The sequence below is a fragment of the Alosa sapidissima genome, chromosome 4 (assembly GCF_018492685.1).
Source record: "Alosa sapidissima isolate fAloSap1 chromosome 4, fAloSap1.pri, whole genome shotgun sequence".
Lineage (NCBI taxonomy): Eukaryota > Metazoa > Chordata > Actinopteri > Clupeiformes > Clupeidae > Alosa > Alosa sapidissima.
The window spans coordinates 3,831,378-3,846,065 of NC_055960.1; the positions used below are offsets into that span (position 1 = coordinate 3,831,378).

A 14,688-nucleotide genomic window follows, 5' to 3' on the forward strand; every position below is an offset into this window, starting at 1 on the left:
ACTCAGCGGAAAAATCCAATCGCGCTTCGAAAATGTAGTCACAGGGTTCCCGCGGATCTTTAAAAAGTCTTAAATACAACTTTCGTTTTTTAAGGCCTAAAAAAGTCTTAAATTGTCTGGAATGTCTTGAATTTTCGAAATGCGAGAGAGTGAGTGAAATGTCTCCACCCGGTTTCGTGTATTTTTTTAAACGCAACTGTATAAGTGACTATAAGGCTACTGGAGGAAGTGTAGTGGTTGCAGAGTGAAGATGTTTTTCACGGGTTTTTAAAGGTGTGAAAACGGTAAGAATATGTAAAAATATGCCTGACGTTTTCGTGGTGTAGCCGAGGCCTGAGAGATAAACAGGTAGCCGTGAGCGGTAGAGTGAGAGGGAGAAAGTTAGAGATAGTGTGGCCATACGTTCGGATTTAAGGAACCTCGGACGGACAGGGAAAAAAACAAACGTTTTCGCAATCAGGAGGAAATTCTCGTGAAGTGGATCTGTTTGCATCTCTCCCACGTGTGTTGCTGGCCTAGCCTAAGTAAATATATGTCTATAGCCTACCTATAATATCTGTCTGCAGCTTGCTTGCCAGCCTTTCCCAGTACTTCGCAAAAGTTGTGCAATATAACCACTTTTTTTGTCGGCGACTAGGCTACATAAAATGTTGGCTACATAAAAAAAAAAAAAATGCAAAATACGTGTGTGCTTGAGATGAAACCAGCAGTTTTTTCAGCAGGAACATGAGAGGAGGACCTGTCTCTTAATTAATGGGGTGGTTTCACTTTTCCCATATTTGTTTTTTTTTTAAACAAGTCCATGGTTTTACAATGTTTCAGTCCAGCTTTGGTTGGTTTAAATACAACTGGTGTGCAAAATTTGAAGTAGTGGATCAACTTTGATTTGCTTAAGAATTGACACTTCATTCACCATCAAAGTGATTCACGCAGCTGGGTGAAATGTAAGTACAACTGCAGCCGCTTGGGGGCAACATAGTCTGCTGTGGCGTTCTGCGGTCGAACCGGACCAGCAAGGGCTGTGATTGGCCGAGTTTTCAGTTTGTTTCTCTGTGTTTTTAGCAGCCCCTGCAACATGCTAGTCCACTATAGCCTATAAGCTTTGTACATAATGTTAAACATAGTTTTGGATTCAGTGGCAAGATTTCTTGATTGTACAGTGCCTGCCTGTCTCTCAGTAATGTTTTAAAATGAGAGCTTCGTCAGTTGGCAGTAGGCTACTTTGTCGGCAGTCATGAGTCGCTTGCTAACAGAACATAAATATGCTGCCCAGAAACCTCGTGAATAGTTCTGATTTGTTTTACTACACTAACGATGTTAAATATAGCCTTTAAATATAGCAATGACTGAGGCAGGGACTGAGCCTGTGATTCTCTGTGCATAGTAAGGTATGGTAAGGTGCTCTAAGGTGCTCTGTGTGAATGAGTGTCATGGTGGTAGTGCAATGGGGGGGGGGTTATGCATATGTGCTAATGTGCTAATATAGCACGCAAACAGTGAGGCATAAAGACCGTGGTAAAAGTGGCTAGTGGACAGACAGTATCCAAACATGGAGGGGGTGAAGAGGCAGACAGACTATGCAGAGAAGTCTATCTCTCCTCTTCCCTTAAGTGAGGCATTGAACAGTTCAATGGCCCTGGGGACAAATGACTTTCTCAGTCTGTCAGTTGTGCAAGGCAGTGAGCGAAGTCTCCAGCTGATCAGGCTCTTCTGCTTAACAATAGTGCTGTGGAGTGGGTGACACTCATTGTCCAAGATGTTGATCAGTTTGTTCAGGGTCCTTTTGTCAGATAGTGAAGTGATGCACTCCAGTTCAGCTCCCACTACAGAGCCAGCTTTCCTTACCAGCCTGTCAATTCGCCCCGCATCCGTCTTCCTTGTGCTTCCTCCCCAACATACTACTGCATAGAAGAGGACGCTGGCAACAACAGACTGGTAGAACATCCTGAGGAGCTTACTGCACACATTGAAGGACCGCAGCCTCCTCAGGAAGTACAGCCTGCTCTGCCCTTTCTTGTAGAGTGCATCAGTGTTGGCTGACCAGTCCAGTTTATTGTCCAGGTGGAGACCCAGATACTTGTAGGTGCTAACCACCTCCACATTGACCCCATCAATTGGATTGCTAAATCTAAGAAGCCCTTTACTATTGGGGAAGAGATAATTCTGCTTGCTGGTAAAGGCATGTGCAATGAACTCCTTGGGGAGGCTGCAGCTAAAAGAAATAGCTCAGGTACCGCTTTCTGCAAAGTCAAAGTCAAAGTCAAAGTCAGCTTTATTGTCAATTTCTTCACATGTTCCAGACATACAAAGAGATCGAAATTACGTTTCTCACTATCCCACGGTGAAGACAAGACATATTTTACCAATTTAAGTCCACAGACAAACATAACATTCAAGTAAACAAAAAAGTAAGTAAATAAGTAAATAAGAGGGCACATATAATGATGAAAAAATAAGAGCAGCAAAATTTGGTTGAAATTGTGCATAGACAGTCAATAAAATACTAGTGCAAAGTCAGGCCAATAAAAGGCTTGGGTAGTTCTGTTTGACCTAAGTAATAAAGAAAGTGGCATAGTGGTGCAAGTTATGTAAGAGCAGCAGAAGTGTTGTGTTTTCAGGACAACAACACCAAGTTGTAAAGTGTACAAGTGTGCAAGTGTGCAAGTGGAGTAGTGCAGGCGGCCATTGTGGGTCCAATGTCCAGGATGTTATGTAGCTGAGGGTGGAGGGGGGAGAGGAGGGAGAGAGTTCCCATATACATATGCAAGCACTGTCCATAGGCGAATTGATGATATGTCAGAGGATATTGAGGCACAGCTGTTAGAGAGGGTGAATTGATGATATGTCAGAGGATATTGAGGCACAGTTGTTAGAGAGGGTGAATTGATGATATGTCAGAGGATATTGAGGCACAGTTGTTAGAGAGGGTGAATGGGTCACCGTGGTACGCTATCCTTACACTATCCTTCATAATTGTAGGCTACAGGAAGTGGGGGGAGGGTATGGGATGACCAGAGCCGTCATCTATCGTCTTTCCAGGCACACACAGCTCGTTACCATATAGCCTATCGACTGCCTTAACAGATAGGCTCTGCTCTTGTGCGAACTTGACAGATACAAGGCCCATTTCACTTACGTGCATGAAATCATGCGATAGCTTACTTTACACATAGCCAAGGCTACTGTCGGTGTATTTTAATAGTAGCCTAGTCTAATAAGCTACACCAGCTTGTAGTCCAGGCAAAGTCAGGTCTGACCCAAAACTAATTGCATCAGAATTTATTTTCACATTTTTATATTTCAATTGGTGATCTAAACACCATAGTAAAAGTCCATGAAAATCCAGTTGGTGGAAATATGTTAAAATGAGGGTTGTTTTATGCATTATCCTTCAGCAAATACTGACAAAACTGTAATTAGAATGTTCTTATGAATTCTAAAGAATATCTGACCCCATCTAACTTAACATGGAATTTTAATATTGCATTGTTGAGGAACATTCTTTTATTTTCAAAGAGTTAATACATTTCTCAGGCTTATTTCAGACTGGTTTGTTGCTAATTGGTGTCTATTTTTACATTCCTTTGAATCAATGGAAATGGTTGTTGAGTCTTTAAATAGAGCCAGTGTGTTTTTGCAAGTGTTCCACAATGTTAAAGTTGTACAACACATAGTTAAGCATTATTTAGCCTAGGAAAGTGTTTTTGGTGGTCTGATTTAGAGGCCACTGAATCATATACAGTATAGGCCTATCACACGAAAGTATCAGTTCATCATTTTCCAAGACTTATAGACTTATAGTAATTGACCTCTTGTTGACTGAGAGACTGTCTATCCAATCAGAGGGGCCTGTATGATGCCTCTTTACTTTGCACAATTTTGGCTAAAACAGTAATCAGACAGCACAGTATGTTTATGTAAGTGAATGAATAAAGGAAAATTATAAAGGCAAAGTTGAAGATGGACAGGATAATGTCCAAATTCGACAGAAAGGTGCAGATAACTGCAGCTAGCCTCCAAAGAGGTGACTGTTGTGACGTCTGGCAAAAGGTGCATGCTATACTAATAAATATAGTTTAAGCTTAATAATTAAAATGCATGCCTATGCATGGGTCATGGTTTTACCAAAATAATAGAACAGCCAAAACTATACATATTCTAAAAGCATATGCCCTGTACATGAAATATAGCATTAATCAACTTATGTCTTCCTTCACACCATGCATAATACATACTCCTCTATTCTGTATAGGCGAATCAAGTGAACAGCTGATACATTTTGGCCTGCACTATTAAGGGAAACAAATCAACATAAAACATCATAAACTACATATTTTCTAAAAACATATAAGCTCTAGAAGTGATGTGACACCAATTAGGACATGTCTAGACACCCTAAACTATATATTTTCTGAAAGCATAAACCCTCCAGAGGAGATATAACACCATTTAAGATATTTCCTATCTTCCTCCATGCCATGCACATACATTGCCCTATATTCTGTATAGGTGAATCTAGTGTAAAGCGGATAGATTTTAGCCTATACTGTCTATGAAAAACAGAATAAATACCCTAAACTATATATTTTCTGAAAGCATATTACTTGTAGATGAGATATAACACCAGTTAAGACATGTCTCATCTTCCTCCATGCCATGCACAACATATTGCCCTCTATTCTGCAAAGGTGAATCTAGTGTACAGTAGACACATTTTGGCATGTACAGTCAAGGGAAAACAAATTAAACACCCTAAACTATATATTTTCTGAAAGCATATACCCTCTAGAAGAGATATTACACAATTTCAGACATTTCCCATCTTCCTCCATGCCATGCACAATACATTGCCCTGTATTCTGTAAAGCTGAATCTAGTGTAAAGTGGATACATTTTGGCCTATAATGTCCAGGGAAAACAGATTAACCACCCTAAACTATATATTTTCTAAAAGCATATGCCCTCTAGATGAGATATAATGCCAGTTAAGTATTATCTTCCTCCATGCCTTGGACATGGTACATATTCCTATATTGCATTTACTCTGTATTAAAACACATTGATTTTAATATATCGCTGAAAAAGCTAGAGCATTCAAAAATGTTCAATGTTAACATTTAAAATCATATTATTGTTTAATTTGACCATCGTTTGTCCTCAGATTCACCCCTGTGGGCTGAATAGTAATTGAGATATAGGGCTATATTTGTCTAATACACATGGTCACTAGCAAATAGCTTAGGGGTTTGTCAAGTCCACATTGGGTGTGGTTTTGTTTTCAAAAGTCTGGCAAAAAGGTGGATCTTATGTTTCTTAATTAGTCATGGGTGTGTTTTGGGCTTAACATCCTTTAAACTAATGAGAGTGACATCTGTCATTCCCTTTAACAGCAAACAGTGCGACTTCAAAAAGCGCATCGATATTTTGATAGTCAGCGGCGCATTTGAAGGAATCTGCTTGCATGCGAGACCGTATGGAACAGGTATTCCACTAAAATATGCTTTACTAAAACCAAGCAGAGTATAGCCTACACACATCTGCACATGTGTATTATTTGAAGTCATTGTCAAACTAACTTCTCTGTGGTATCATAGTCAACGACAAAACAGTTATACACAGTTAAATACTTTTACTATTGACTGACAATATGTTACCATTGACAAAATAGCCTGAAAAAGGCAAAACTTACAATAGTGTTTAAATAAGAAACCTAAGGACATTTATCCTGCAGAGGAGTTGCTTACATCTTGTGACTTTGCAAATGATGGTGAATAATTACTCATTGTGGGACGTATTACTGATATCTTTATTATAATTATGTTCCCCATTGTAATCGTGTAATTTGTAATGTTTTACATGGATTTGCGCTGGTGCACGTTCCTGTGTACGAGAAAGGCAGGGTGTAATTGTGCACTCGCCCATCACTGTTGATAATGCACTCTTAAAGGGACACCAGGCAACGTTTAATTACTCATCTTCGTAAGTCGGTATATGGTTAAATGACTCATTACAGGGCGAATAAAGACTCTCTCGCCCGCCCCTACTGCCTGTAGGAAGAATATCCCGCTTGCAAGTTCAGTGTATCGTACCCGCCGACCGAAGCAGGATCAGTTTACATCCTGCATTCACAGCACAGGGGCAGGCTAACGAAACGTGATTGTTGCAAACGTGTGTATAATGGCAGAGCCGGCGAAGAAGCAATGAAAACCCTTGACGGAAGATGCAAACAAAAAGGAAAAGAGCTTCAGACCGAGCGTGTGGGAGTTTTGTAGAGAAAAGGCATCAGGCTTGCCTGGTGTCCCTTTAAAATAACATATAAACAACTCGCCATGGATTTCTGACCAGGTATTTCTTGGTCAGTGGCGTAATGCGTTTTAGATAGTGTAAGATAGCGATTTTTAGATAATGTGCTAGACCCCTCCTTAGGTCGTTAATTGCCACACCCCTTGGTGCGTTGCTCAATAAAAGAGACGGGCATAACGAAAAACTTAATAGAAATACGTGTACAATAGTGTACAATATTCTAAAGTAGAATAGTGTTGCATCGTGATGATTATACGCTTTGCGCCGTGCTGTTGACTGTCATGATAGGGCCCATAGCCATTGTAACCTCTTGGCAGCCATTTTGGTGGCCATCTTGAAAATGACCCCTTTCTCAAAGTCAGATTTTACTAGATTTTTAGTATGTTATTTAGCATGCCAGTACCAGAATCCATAAAAAAACCTTTTGTATCAATTTTTTTGATGTTGAACCCTATATTGACCCGCCTAAAGTTACTCAACTTGCACTGGATCATCTTCCTGAATGTCAATATTATCAAGTCAAGTCAGCACCAGTCAGAGGCTACATTCAATGTTTTGCACTTTTATGTCATCACATAACCAAAAGTATTGGTTTTACCAAAAATAGTTGTCAATATTTTAAACTACAAAAATACATACCTATAAAGTATTTTGATACAAATTATTCAACCCAGTCAAATACAAATTACGAATATACGATATATTTTGTATTTGAAATATGGAATACATGTACCATAAATACTGCTCATCCCTGTAGGCATCACTTGTTCTGAGATACCATGTTTGGTTCAGGAGATATAATGAAGAATATAGGTGTAATTCAGTTATAGTGGAACATTTAATGGTTGCCACAGCGACCATTAGGGTTTTTTGATAATTGTTTTATATCTGAAAATGTTCAGGGCTCCAAACTGTACAAGTTCACCAAGTTTCATGCTTATATGAAAGAATTTGACCTAATTTTCACATATCCCCTGTACTATAAAAGTTCAATAAAACTGCCAAAAGTGCAGCTTTTCGCCATTGACCTCTGACACATAATTCCAATTTTGACAATGTTCCACCACTTGGATTTTCATGGACTTTTGGTATGTGATTTGGGAAGGTTTCATGAACTGAATACAACAAAAATCATTTCTGTTGCAATTAGTTTTGGGTTGGGTGATTTTTTTTCTCATAGATTGCCTGGACTATTGTCTTTAAGAGGGGAAATTCAATTGTATAGCCTATAACATTAGCTGAGTCACATATTTGGCCATATGGTTATAAGACACAGTTTCATCTTATCCACCACTCTTTCGCCTGTAGGCTACTGTTACTGTACGTTACTGTAAGTGAAGTTCTCAAACTTGCGATCTTAAAGAGACCAGCGGATCCTCTAACTCTTGTGGGTCTAACCTTAGTGCTGCTAATGACTGACGGACTCGACCGACGACCTGACAAAAAAAAAAAACATAGGCGCCAATCGAGGCTACAGATTAGCGTTAGGTGTCGCTAAAGAACTCCCGTAACTCTCGCTACTTAACAGTAATTGCGCATGAAATTAATTAATCCGCACACGAGTTTTATGTATTTTTATACCGTGTATTCTCCGTGTCAATTCATGCACCGAACCGTGACGCCCGTACCGTTTCGGTTCAATACGAATACATGAACCGTTACACCCCTAATGCTGAGGTTGCAATGAATGAGGATAATTGATTTTATCTGCGGATTTATTTTTTGCATTATTTTGAATATGACTCGCTCCAGTCTCAACAGCACATACTTTTTCCACACGCATCTAACACACATATCCCCTCTCGCTTTCTCTCTCTCTATCCCTGCGCACGGTGCTTTCTTAAAGGAGCTGCACCATTTTACAACAATTGCATCTACATTTTCATATTAGAATGTTTTGTCAAGTGTAAGCTTAAACTACCGTGATCAATTTAAGTTCCCGTGCCCCTGCTGCGTCATGGAAGCAGTAAGTCAAGTCGCATCAAAAATAGTAGTGGCAAAACTCCCAAGTGACACCTTGTGGTTGTTTGTGTCAAATGCAGTTTGTGCCATTTCTGCTGAGAAAATGGAGTGCGTGATTCATGAAGGAACCCGTCCAAACTTAACTGGGACCCACTGTAGATGCACAAAGTAAATTATATAAAGTAGGCTTTATATAAAAAAATACTGGGACCCACTGTAGATGCACATAGTAAATTATATAAAGTAGGCATAGTAAATTATATAAAGTAAACTATTCAAATATTTAAATAGCTTAGTCTACCTTTGAAAAAAATATTGAAGGGAATCCAGTCCAGTACACATGTTTGGCAAGTAGCCTAGGGTACTACAAATACAGGTGAAGAACAGTCAGTCTCAACCAGTAGCGCAACCAGATATGTACAGCCAGCTTCAAAAGAAGCACCCCAGACCCTAAAATTGGGCATTTATAGCTGTGTAGGTAATTCACACACAATTATTGTCTTTTGCCAAAATATATTTGGTAACTTCTGTAGAAATCCAAAATGGGGTGGGTGTTCAAATTAGTAGAAAAAAAAAAATTGCACAAAACAGTTTTAAGTTGTCGTATGTATCTTTTTTGCCGTGGTATAGTCTTAATTTTTACATTTAGATGTCTTAAAAAGGTCTTAAAAGTCTTTAAATTTGGACTTGTCCAGATACCCTGAGTCAGATTGTAGTTTCTAAGAAGACTGCAAAACGAACTCCGGCATGGCTTTGTTGCTGTTGAAATTGTAAGTAGCCTACCCTTGAGTGAACTTTTCGTTTTTGTAATGTGGTTTGATAGTCTCTTGAACAATGTGTTTGCTCGACCGTTTTATTGTGAGCCCTGTATGTGTTTAGCTTGGTTTCTTGATGGTTAGCTCGCTAGCTAGTGGGGGTTTAGCGTAGCAGTCACTTGCTACCGAAGCTGCAGGGGGAGCTATGTCGTGATAAATGCGAGCCCAAATCAGGCGAAAACCCAGAAACAGCAAAGGAATAACCAAACCTGCATAGGGCTTCTTTAATTACTTGAACTGCTCTATTTCTTATCCTGGACTGCCACCTACTGGATAGAAAAGACAACAACATACTAATTATGCGAATAAAAATCTACGGGGCCTATCTTTGCTATCTAAAACGCACGGTCACTGGCGAATAGCTTCCATAAATCAGTCATGGGTGTGCTTTGGGTGTAACATCCTTTAAACCAATGACAATGACATCTGTCATTCCCTTTAACAGCAAGCAGCGCAACTTCAAACAGCACATCGGTATTTTGATCGTCAGCTGCGCATTTGAAGGAATCTGCTTGCACGCGAGACCGTATGGAACAGGTATTCCACTAAACCATGCTTTACTAAAACCTAGCAGAGTATAGCCTACACACATCTCGTCTATTAAAAGAGAAGTGCATGGCGAACAATTTGAGTAAGATAGGACTAAGATAAGATAGCACTATGCGCTTTGCGTAGTGATAAGAATACGCTATGCGTTGCGTTTTGGATCACCAAGATAGGGCCCTACATGTTTGAATGGCCAAAAAAGGACAAATCATGGGGGGTATACCACACATTACCTTGGTGTTACATGTCATTGACAGTGAGTGGAAACTTCAGTCATTTGCATTTATCATGCAAAAATACCTGCGTCAAATGAAAAATAAAAGAGAGAGACATTAAACTTTAAAGTCTTTAATGTTGGTTTAATGTGATCTTCATTGATTCACTCATCGCAAACATTTAGATTAATAAATCACAGAGTATGTAATTAATTAGATTTTTTTTTTTTATTGCTTGACAGCCCTAGATTAAATTAAATAATAAAATGAGATAATAATAATAATAATAATAATAATAATAATAATAATAATAATAATAACAATAAAAAAATAATAGTATTAAAATGAGATGGTGTACAAAATAAAGGCTACTGATTGCAAATAACAGTTGAGACTGCTACATCAGCTGAGTCCAATGTATTCATGAAAGTTGCAAGCATGTCCATATTGAGGAGTCTGAGGGAAATAGTTCTTCCTTAATCTCTCAGTTTTTGCCATCAAACTATAGAAACGCTTGCCCGATTTCAATTCATTCTTGCATCAGCTGATGTATACATCATGCAGGAAGGGGAGAGGAGTCCTAGAGATGTGCTCAGCTGAGCGAACCACTCTCTGCAAAGCATTGCGGTCCTTCTCTGAGCTGTATGCTCTCTTTGACCCCAGTGTAAAAAGTTTAATTTGAACATTTTTCAAAAATTATATAATGAGGCTACATGATTATGACAGATTTAACACTGACAATTCACAATTGATCATACAACTAGAGATGCATTATTACAACACAAGACATTGATTGTGGCACAGTAGCAGTCTGGAAACTGATACCACTTACGTTTCAGTGGAATATGTTGTGCTCATTCCTTTTTGCACTTTCCAGGCTGGCGGATACGAAAGAAGTATTTCCTTATTAAAAACAAAGATCAGCCCAAAGAGCGGCAGGTCTTAAGTTGGGTGAGTTTTGTGTTTATTATTATTATTATTATTATTATTATTATTATACAAGTCCTTGGGCAATGCAAGGCAAATGCTGCAGTTTTGGGAAATCAACTGCAAGGTGTCAAAAAAGTTTTTTGTTCTTGCCAATTGCAAAAGTTTCAGTCACCCTCTCTGCCATTACCTGTTTGTCAACAATGTGAGCATTTATGAATATATAGTCAAGTCAAGTTTAGGTTACACTTTACTTGACAGTGTCGACATAAGAGTGACATGACACTGTCATGAACGTGTCATAAACAAGTCATAAACATTTATGACATGGTTATGATAATGGATTTGGCAGACGCCTTTGTCCAAAGTGACACACAAATACAAAACAACATATTTAAAATTGAACAGGGAACAGATTTGAATGTTGGTAAAATATAATAAGGAGAATAGTAATAATAAACAACAATATCAATTCAATCAATAGCCTAATAAAATAAGCAATGAAAATGAGGGGAAAAGCAATAATAAAACAATAATGTTTATTCAATCAATAATATAAAACAATGACATGGTAAGACTACATTAAGGAGAATATCAATAATAAACAATAATGTCAAATTAATCAACAGCCTAATGAAAATAAAACAATATTATACAAACCACAACACATACAGTATTGCAAGCAGAGTACTGTATGTATGATGTATGTGAGTGATGGGGGCAGTGTGCTGTAAGTATGTAGAGGATGTGTGTTGGAGAAGATCCTGAAGACAATGTGCTGTGTATGTAGGGAGGAGGGAGGGAGGGGGGGCAGTGTGCAGCAAGTATGTAGAGGAGGCTTACTGTAGCAAGCAGTGTGCTGTATGTATGTGAGGTGATGACAGTGATGATGTAAGGGTGTGTGTTTTGTGTGTGTGTGTTGGGGATGGGGTTGGGGATGGGGGTGGGGGGGCAAAAACATTAACTCCTGTAAGGCTGCATACAACTCAGGTGTCATTGTCCAGTCTGCCCCAACCCTCTGAAAGGTCTCACAGAAGTTTTCATTCTTCTGAAGAAGTTTTAGGGCTGACACTTTATCACGACCTGCAAATGCACTTACAGTGTCGCAGCCTGTGTATGCGTGTAAACTAGGCAAAGCCTGACACAACTGTGAACCCAGACCACAAGCGAGTTGTGAGATGTTTATTGTAACTGGTGCTATTCTTTGTCCCTGTCTTCAGGAACAGGTCACTTGTGAGTGCGTCATTGGTAGCCAGGCTTATCACCAAGAAAGGAGAAATTAAGCCTTAAGGGTCATACTTCTTCAGGGGAAAAACTTAAGGTGTTTTGTGTTTACCCTCACCATGCCTCGCAGTCGCACCATGCGTGCGTGTGAAAAAAGGCCCATCTGAAACACCGTCACGCGGCGCAGCGCTCCAAACGTTGTGTAATCAAATACACTGGTATGGCGGTATGTTAAAAATTCATATCATAGCGAAAATATACACCGGTATACGGTGTGAACCGGTATACCGCCCAGCACTAAGTGATGGTCAAATCCATGGGAGCGAATGGTCTCACCTAAGGAAGTGGTGTAAATAGAGAAAAGCAAGGGTCCTAATACTGATCCCTGAGGCACACTTGTGGTGAGGTCATGAGACTTAGATACCTGTCCCTGCCAAGACATGTTAAAAGAACGCCCTTTAAGGTAAGATTAAAACCAGTCAAGAGCTTTTCCACAAATTCCCAGTTCAGATAGTATAGAAAGGAGAATGTCATGGTTAACAGTATCAAAGGCTGCAGATAAATCTAGTAGACTTAATACTGATGACTGAGCAGAGGACTTAGCTACTCTCAATGCCTCAGTCAGAGACAGAAGAGCAGTTTCAGTAGAATGACTCTTGAAACCAGACTGCATAGGGTCTAGTAGATTATTCTGATAAAGAAAGTTACAAACTTGCTTGAAGACCCCTTTCCCCAAAACCTTTGACAAGAAAGGAAGAAGGGAGACAGGTCTGTAGTTCTTCACCTCAGATATAACGCTTCTGTCATTAAGTGACATTCGGTTTTTGTCATAACAAGTTAAGGTTAGGGTTAGAGGTCAGGATTAGGGTTAGGGTTAGGTTTCATGTGTCATGACAGTGCCATGTGTTTACGACAGTGTCATGTCACTCTTATGTCACTCTTATGTCGATACTGTCAAGTAAAGTGTTACCCAAGTTTCTTTATATATTTCAAACACAGAGGTCATTCAATGTGCTTTACATAAACAAAAGCAAACAGTAATAGCAAATAAAAGCATAGAAGGGCAATAGTCAAAGAATAGTTTAAAAGGTAAAGATCATAATAAAAAAGAAAACATAAAACACACAAGGTAAAATCATTTAAAAAATAAAGAATAATTAAAAGACACAAGGTAGAATAATCTAAAGGCAGATTCAGAATTCATCAAAGGTGATTGCTCTAAGACTACAGGGGAAGCTCAGCCTCCTAAAATATCACGGAAAATCGCATCAAATAACACTATTACATTAGCTTCTAGCCTACTATTCCAAATAAAACATGCTGAAAACATGTTCATCTTCATGGCTAGTTTGTTCAGCAATAAGGTTTTGCCGGTCATTTATCGTGATTTTGCACCCGTAATACACAATGACGACGATCCATAAAAAAAAAAACATGCAAAAAACCCATAGACGCTCGGCTTCACTGGACTTTCAATGGCACTACAGAGTGGGCTGATCTCAGTGCAGAAAAGCTACACATTTATTGGACAAGCGCCACAAAATCGTAATTTCCAGGGAAGCCCGGCGTCTCTGGGAGTGAATGGGACAGTGGGATGGCCCGGACGCCGAGCTTCTGTATGATGATTGGAGGAACCGTCATAGAGGCTGGACTCTTTTTGATTGACAGCATATGTCGCGATCTGACAGGAAGTGGTTCAAGTTCAAGGGATGTGTTAACGTTAGTGTTGGCAGGTGAAGTCGAGAGGCAAGGCAAGTTGCAGTTCAAATTCTCATAATTTTTGAGCAATACAGTCGGTTTCTATTTGTCTTTGTAAATAGCATAGGCTACTGTAAATAAAACCCTAATGTGGAGTTACAGAGTTTGTGACTTACTTTTGTTTCAGCTGTGTATTTAGGATAATATAACGTTAACGGTGTAGGCTACATTATGCCATGTCTGCCATAGCCTACTGTTTGGCTGGCCTATTCTGGGTTTTGGGATATTTTTTCCCCTCAAAGAACAATATAGCATCTTAATAATATTAATTTAATAATTAAATGGTTATAAAAATGACCATTTTTATCAGAGCTTCCCCTGATCCAAAGAGCAGCAATCGCCACTGGAAATCATAGCTCAGTGCAGTTAAGTATAAGTATAAGTATACTCTTTTGATCCCGTGAGGGGAAATTTGGTCTTTGCATTTATCCCAATCCGTGAATTAGTGAAACAGACACAGCACACAGTGTACACACAGTGGGGTGAAGCACACACTAATCCCGGCGCAGTGAGCTGCCTGCATCAACAGCGGCGCTCGGGGAGCAGTGAGGGGTTAGGTGCCTTGCTCAAGCGCACTTCAGCCGTGCCTACTGGTCGGGGTTCAAACCGGCAACCCTCCGGTTACAGGTCGGAAGTGCTAACCAGTAGGCCACGGCTGCCCAGTTAGCAGAAGGCATCTGAGAACAGTTTGATCTTAAGTCTAGATTTAAAACTGGCTACAGCAGGGGCTTTTTTGATGTCATCCAAAAGTTGGTTCCAGAGCTGAACCGCATTAGCCTGGTCCTACCAGACTCTCGTACATTTCATAATATACCGAAATCCCAGACAACGTACTGAAGGGAAATGAAAATTGAGCGGAAGTACGTAGCAGGGCGGAGCCAGGCTAAAACCGCATACATGTCGCAGCTAAAAGATGTAACAGATGTAACAGAAGGTTT

The 14,688-nt window shown here is 39.6% G+C and overlaps 1 protein-coding gene across 7 annotated transcripts in view; it reads left to right on the forward strand.

The window, feature by feature from the left end:
* pxk (PX domain containing serine/threonine kinase) overlaps positions 1-14,688 on the forward strand; it is a 44,949-nt gene that overhangs the window by 8,069 nt on the left and 22,192 nt on the right. For all 7 annotated transcript variants that reach the window (XM_042090029.1, XM_042090024.1, XM_042090025.1 and 4 more), the window contains one exon: positions 10,719-10,792. In XM_042090029.1, the coding sequence (XP_041945963.1) occupies positions 10,719-10,792 (74 nt within the window). The remainder of the gene's footprint in view (positions 1-10,718; positions 10,793-14,688) is intronic.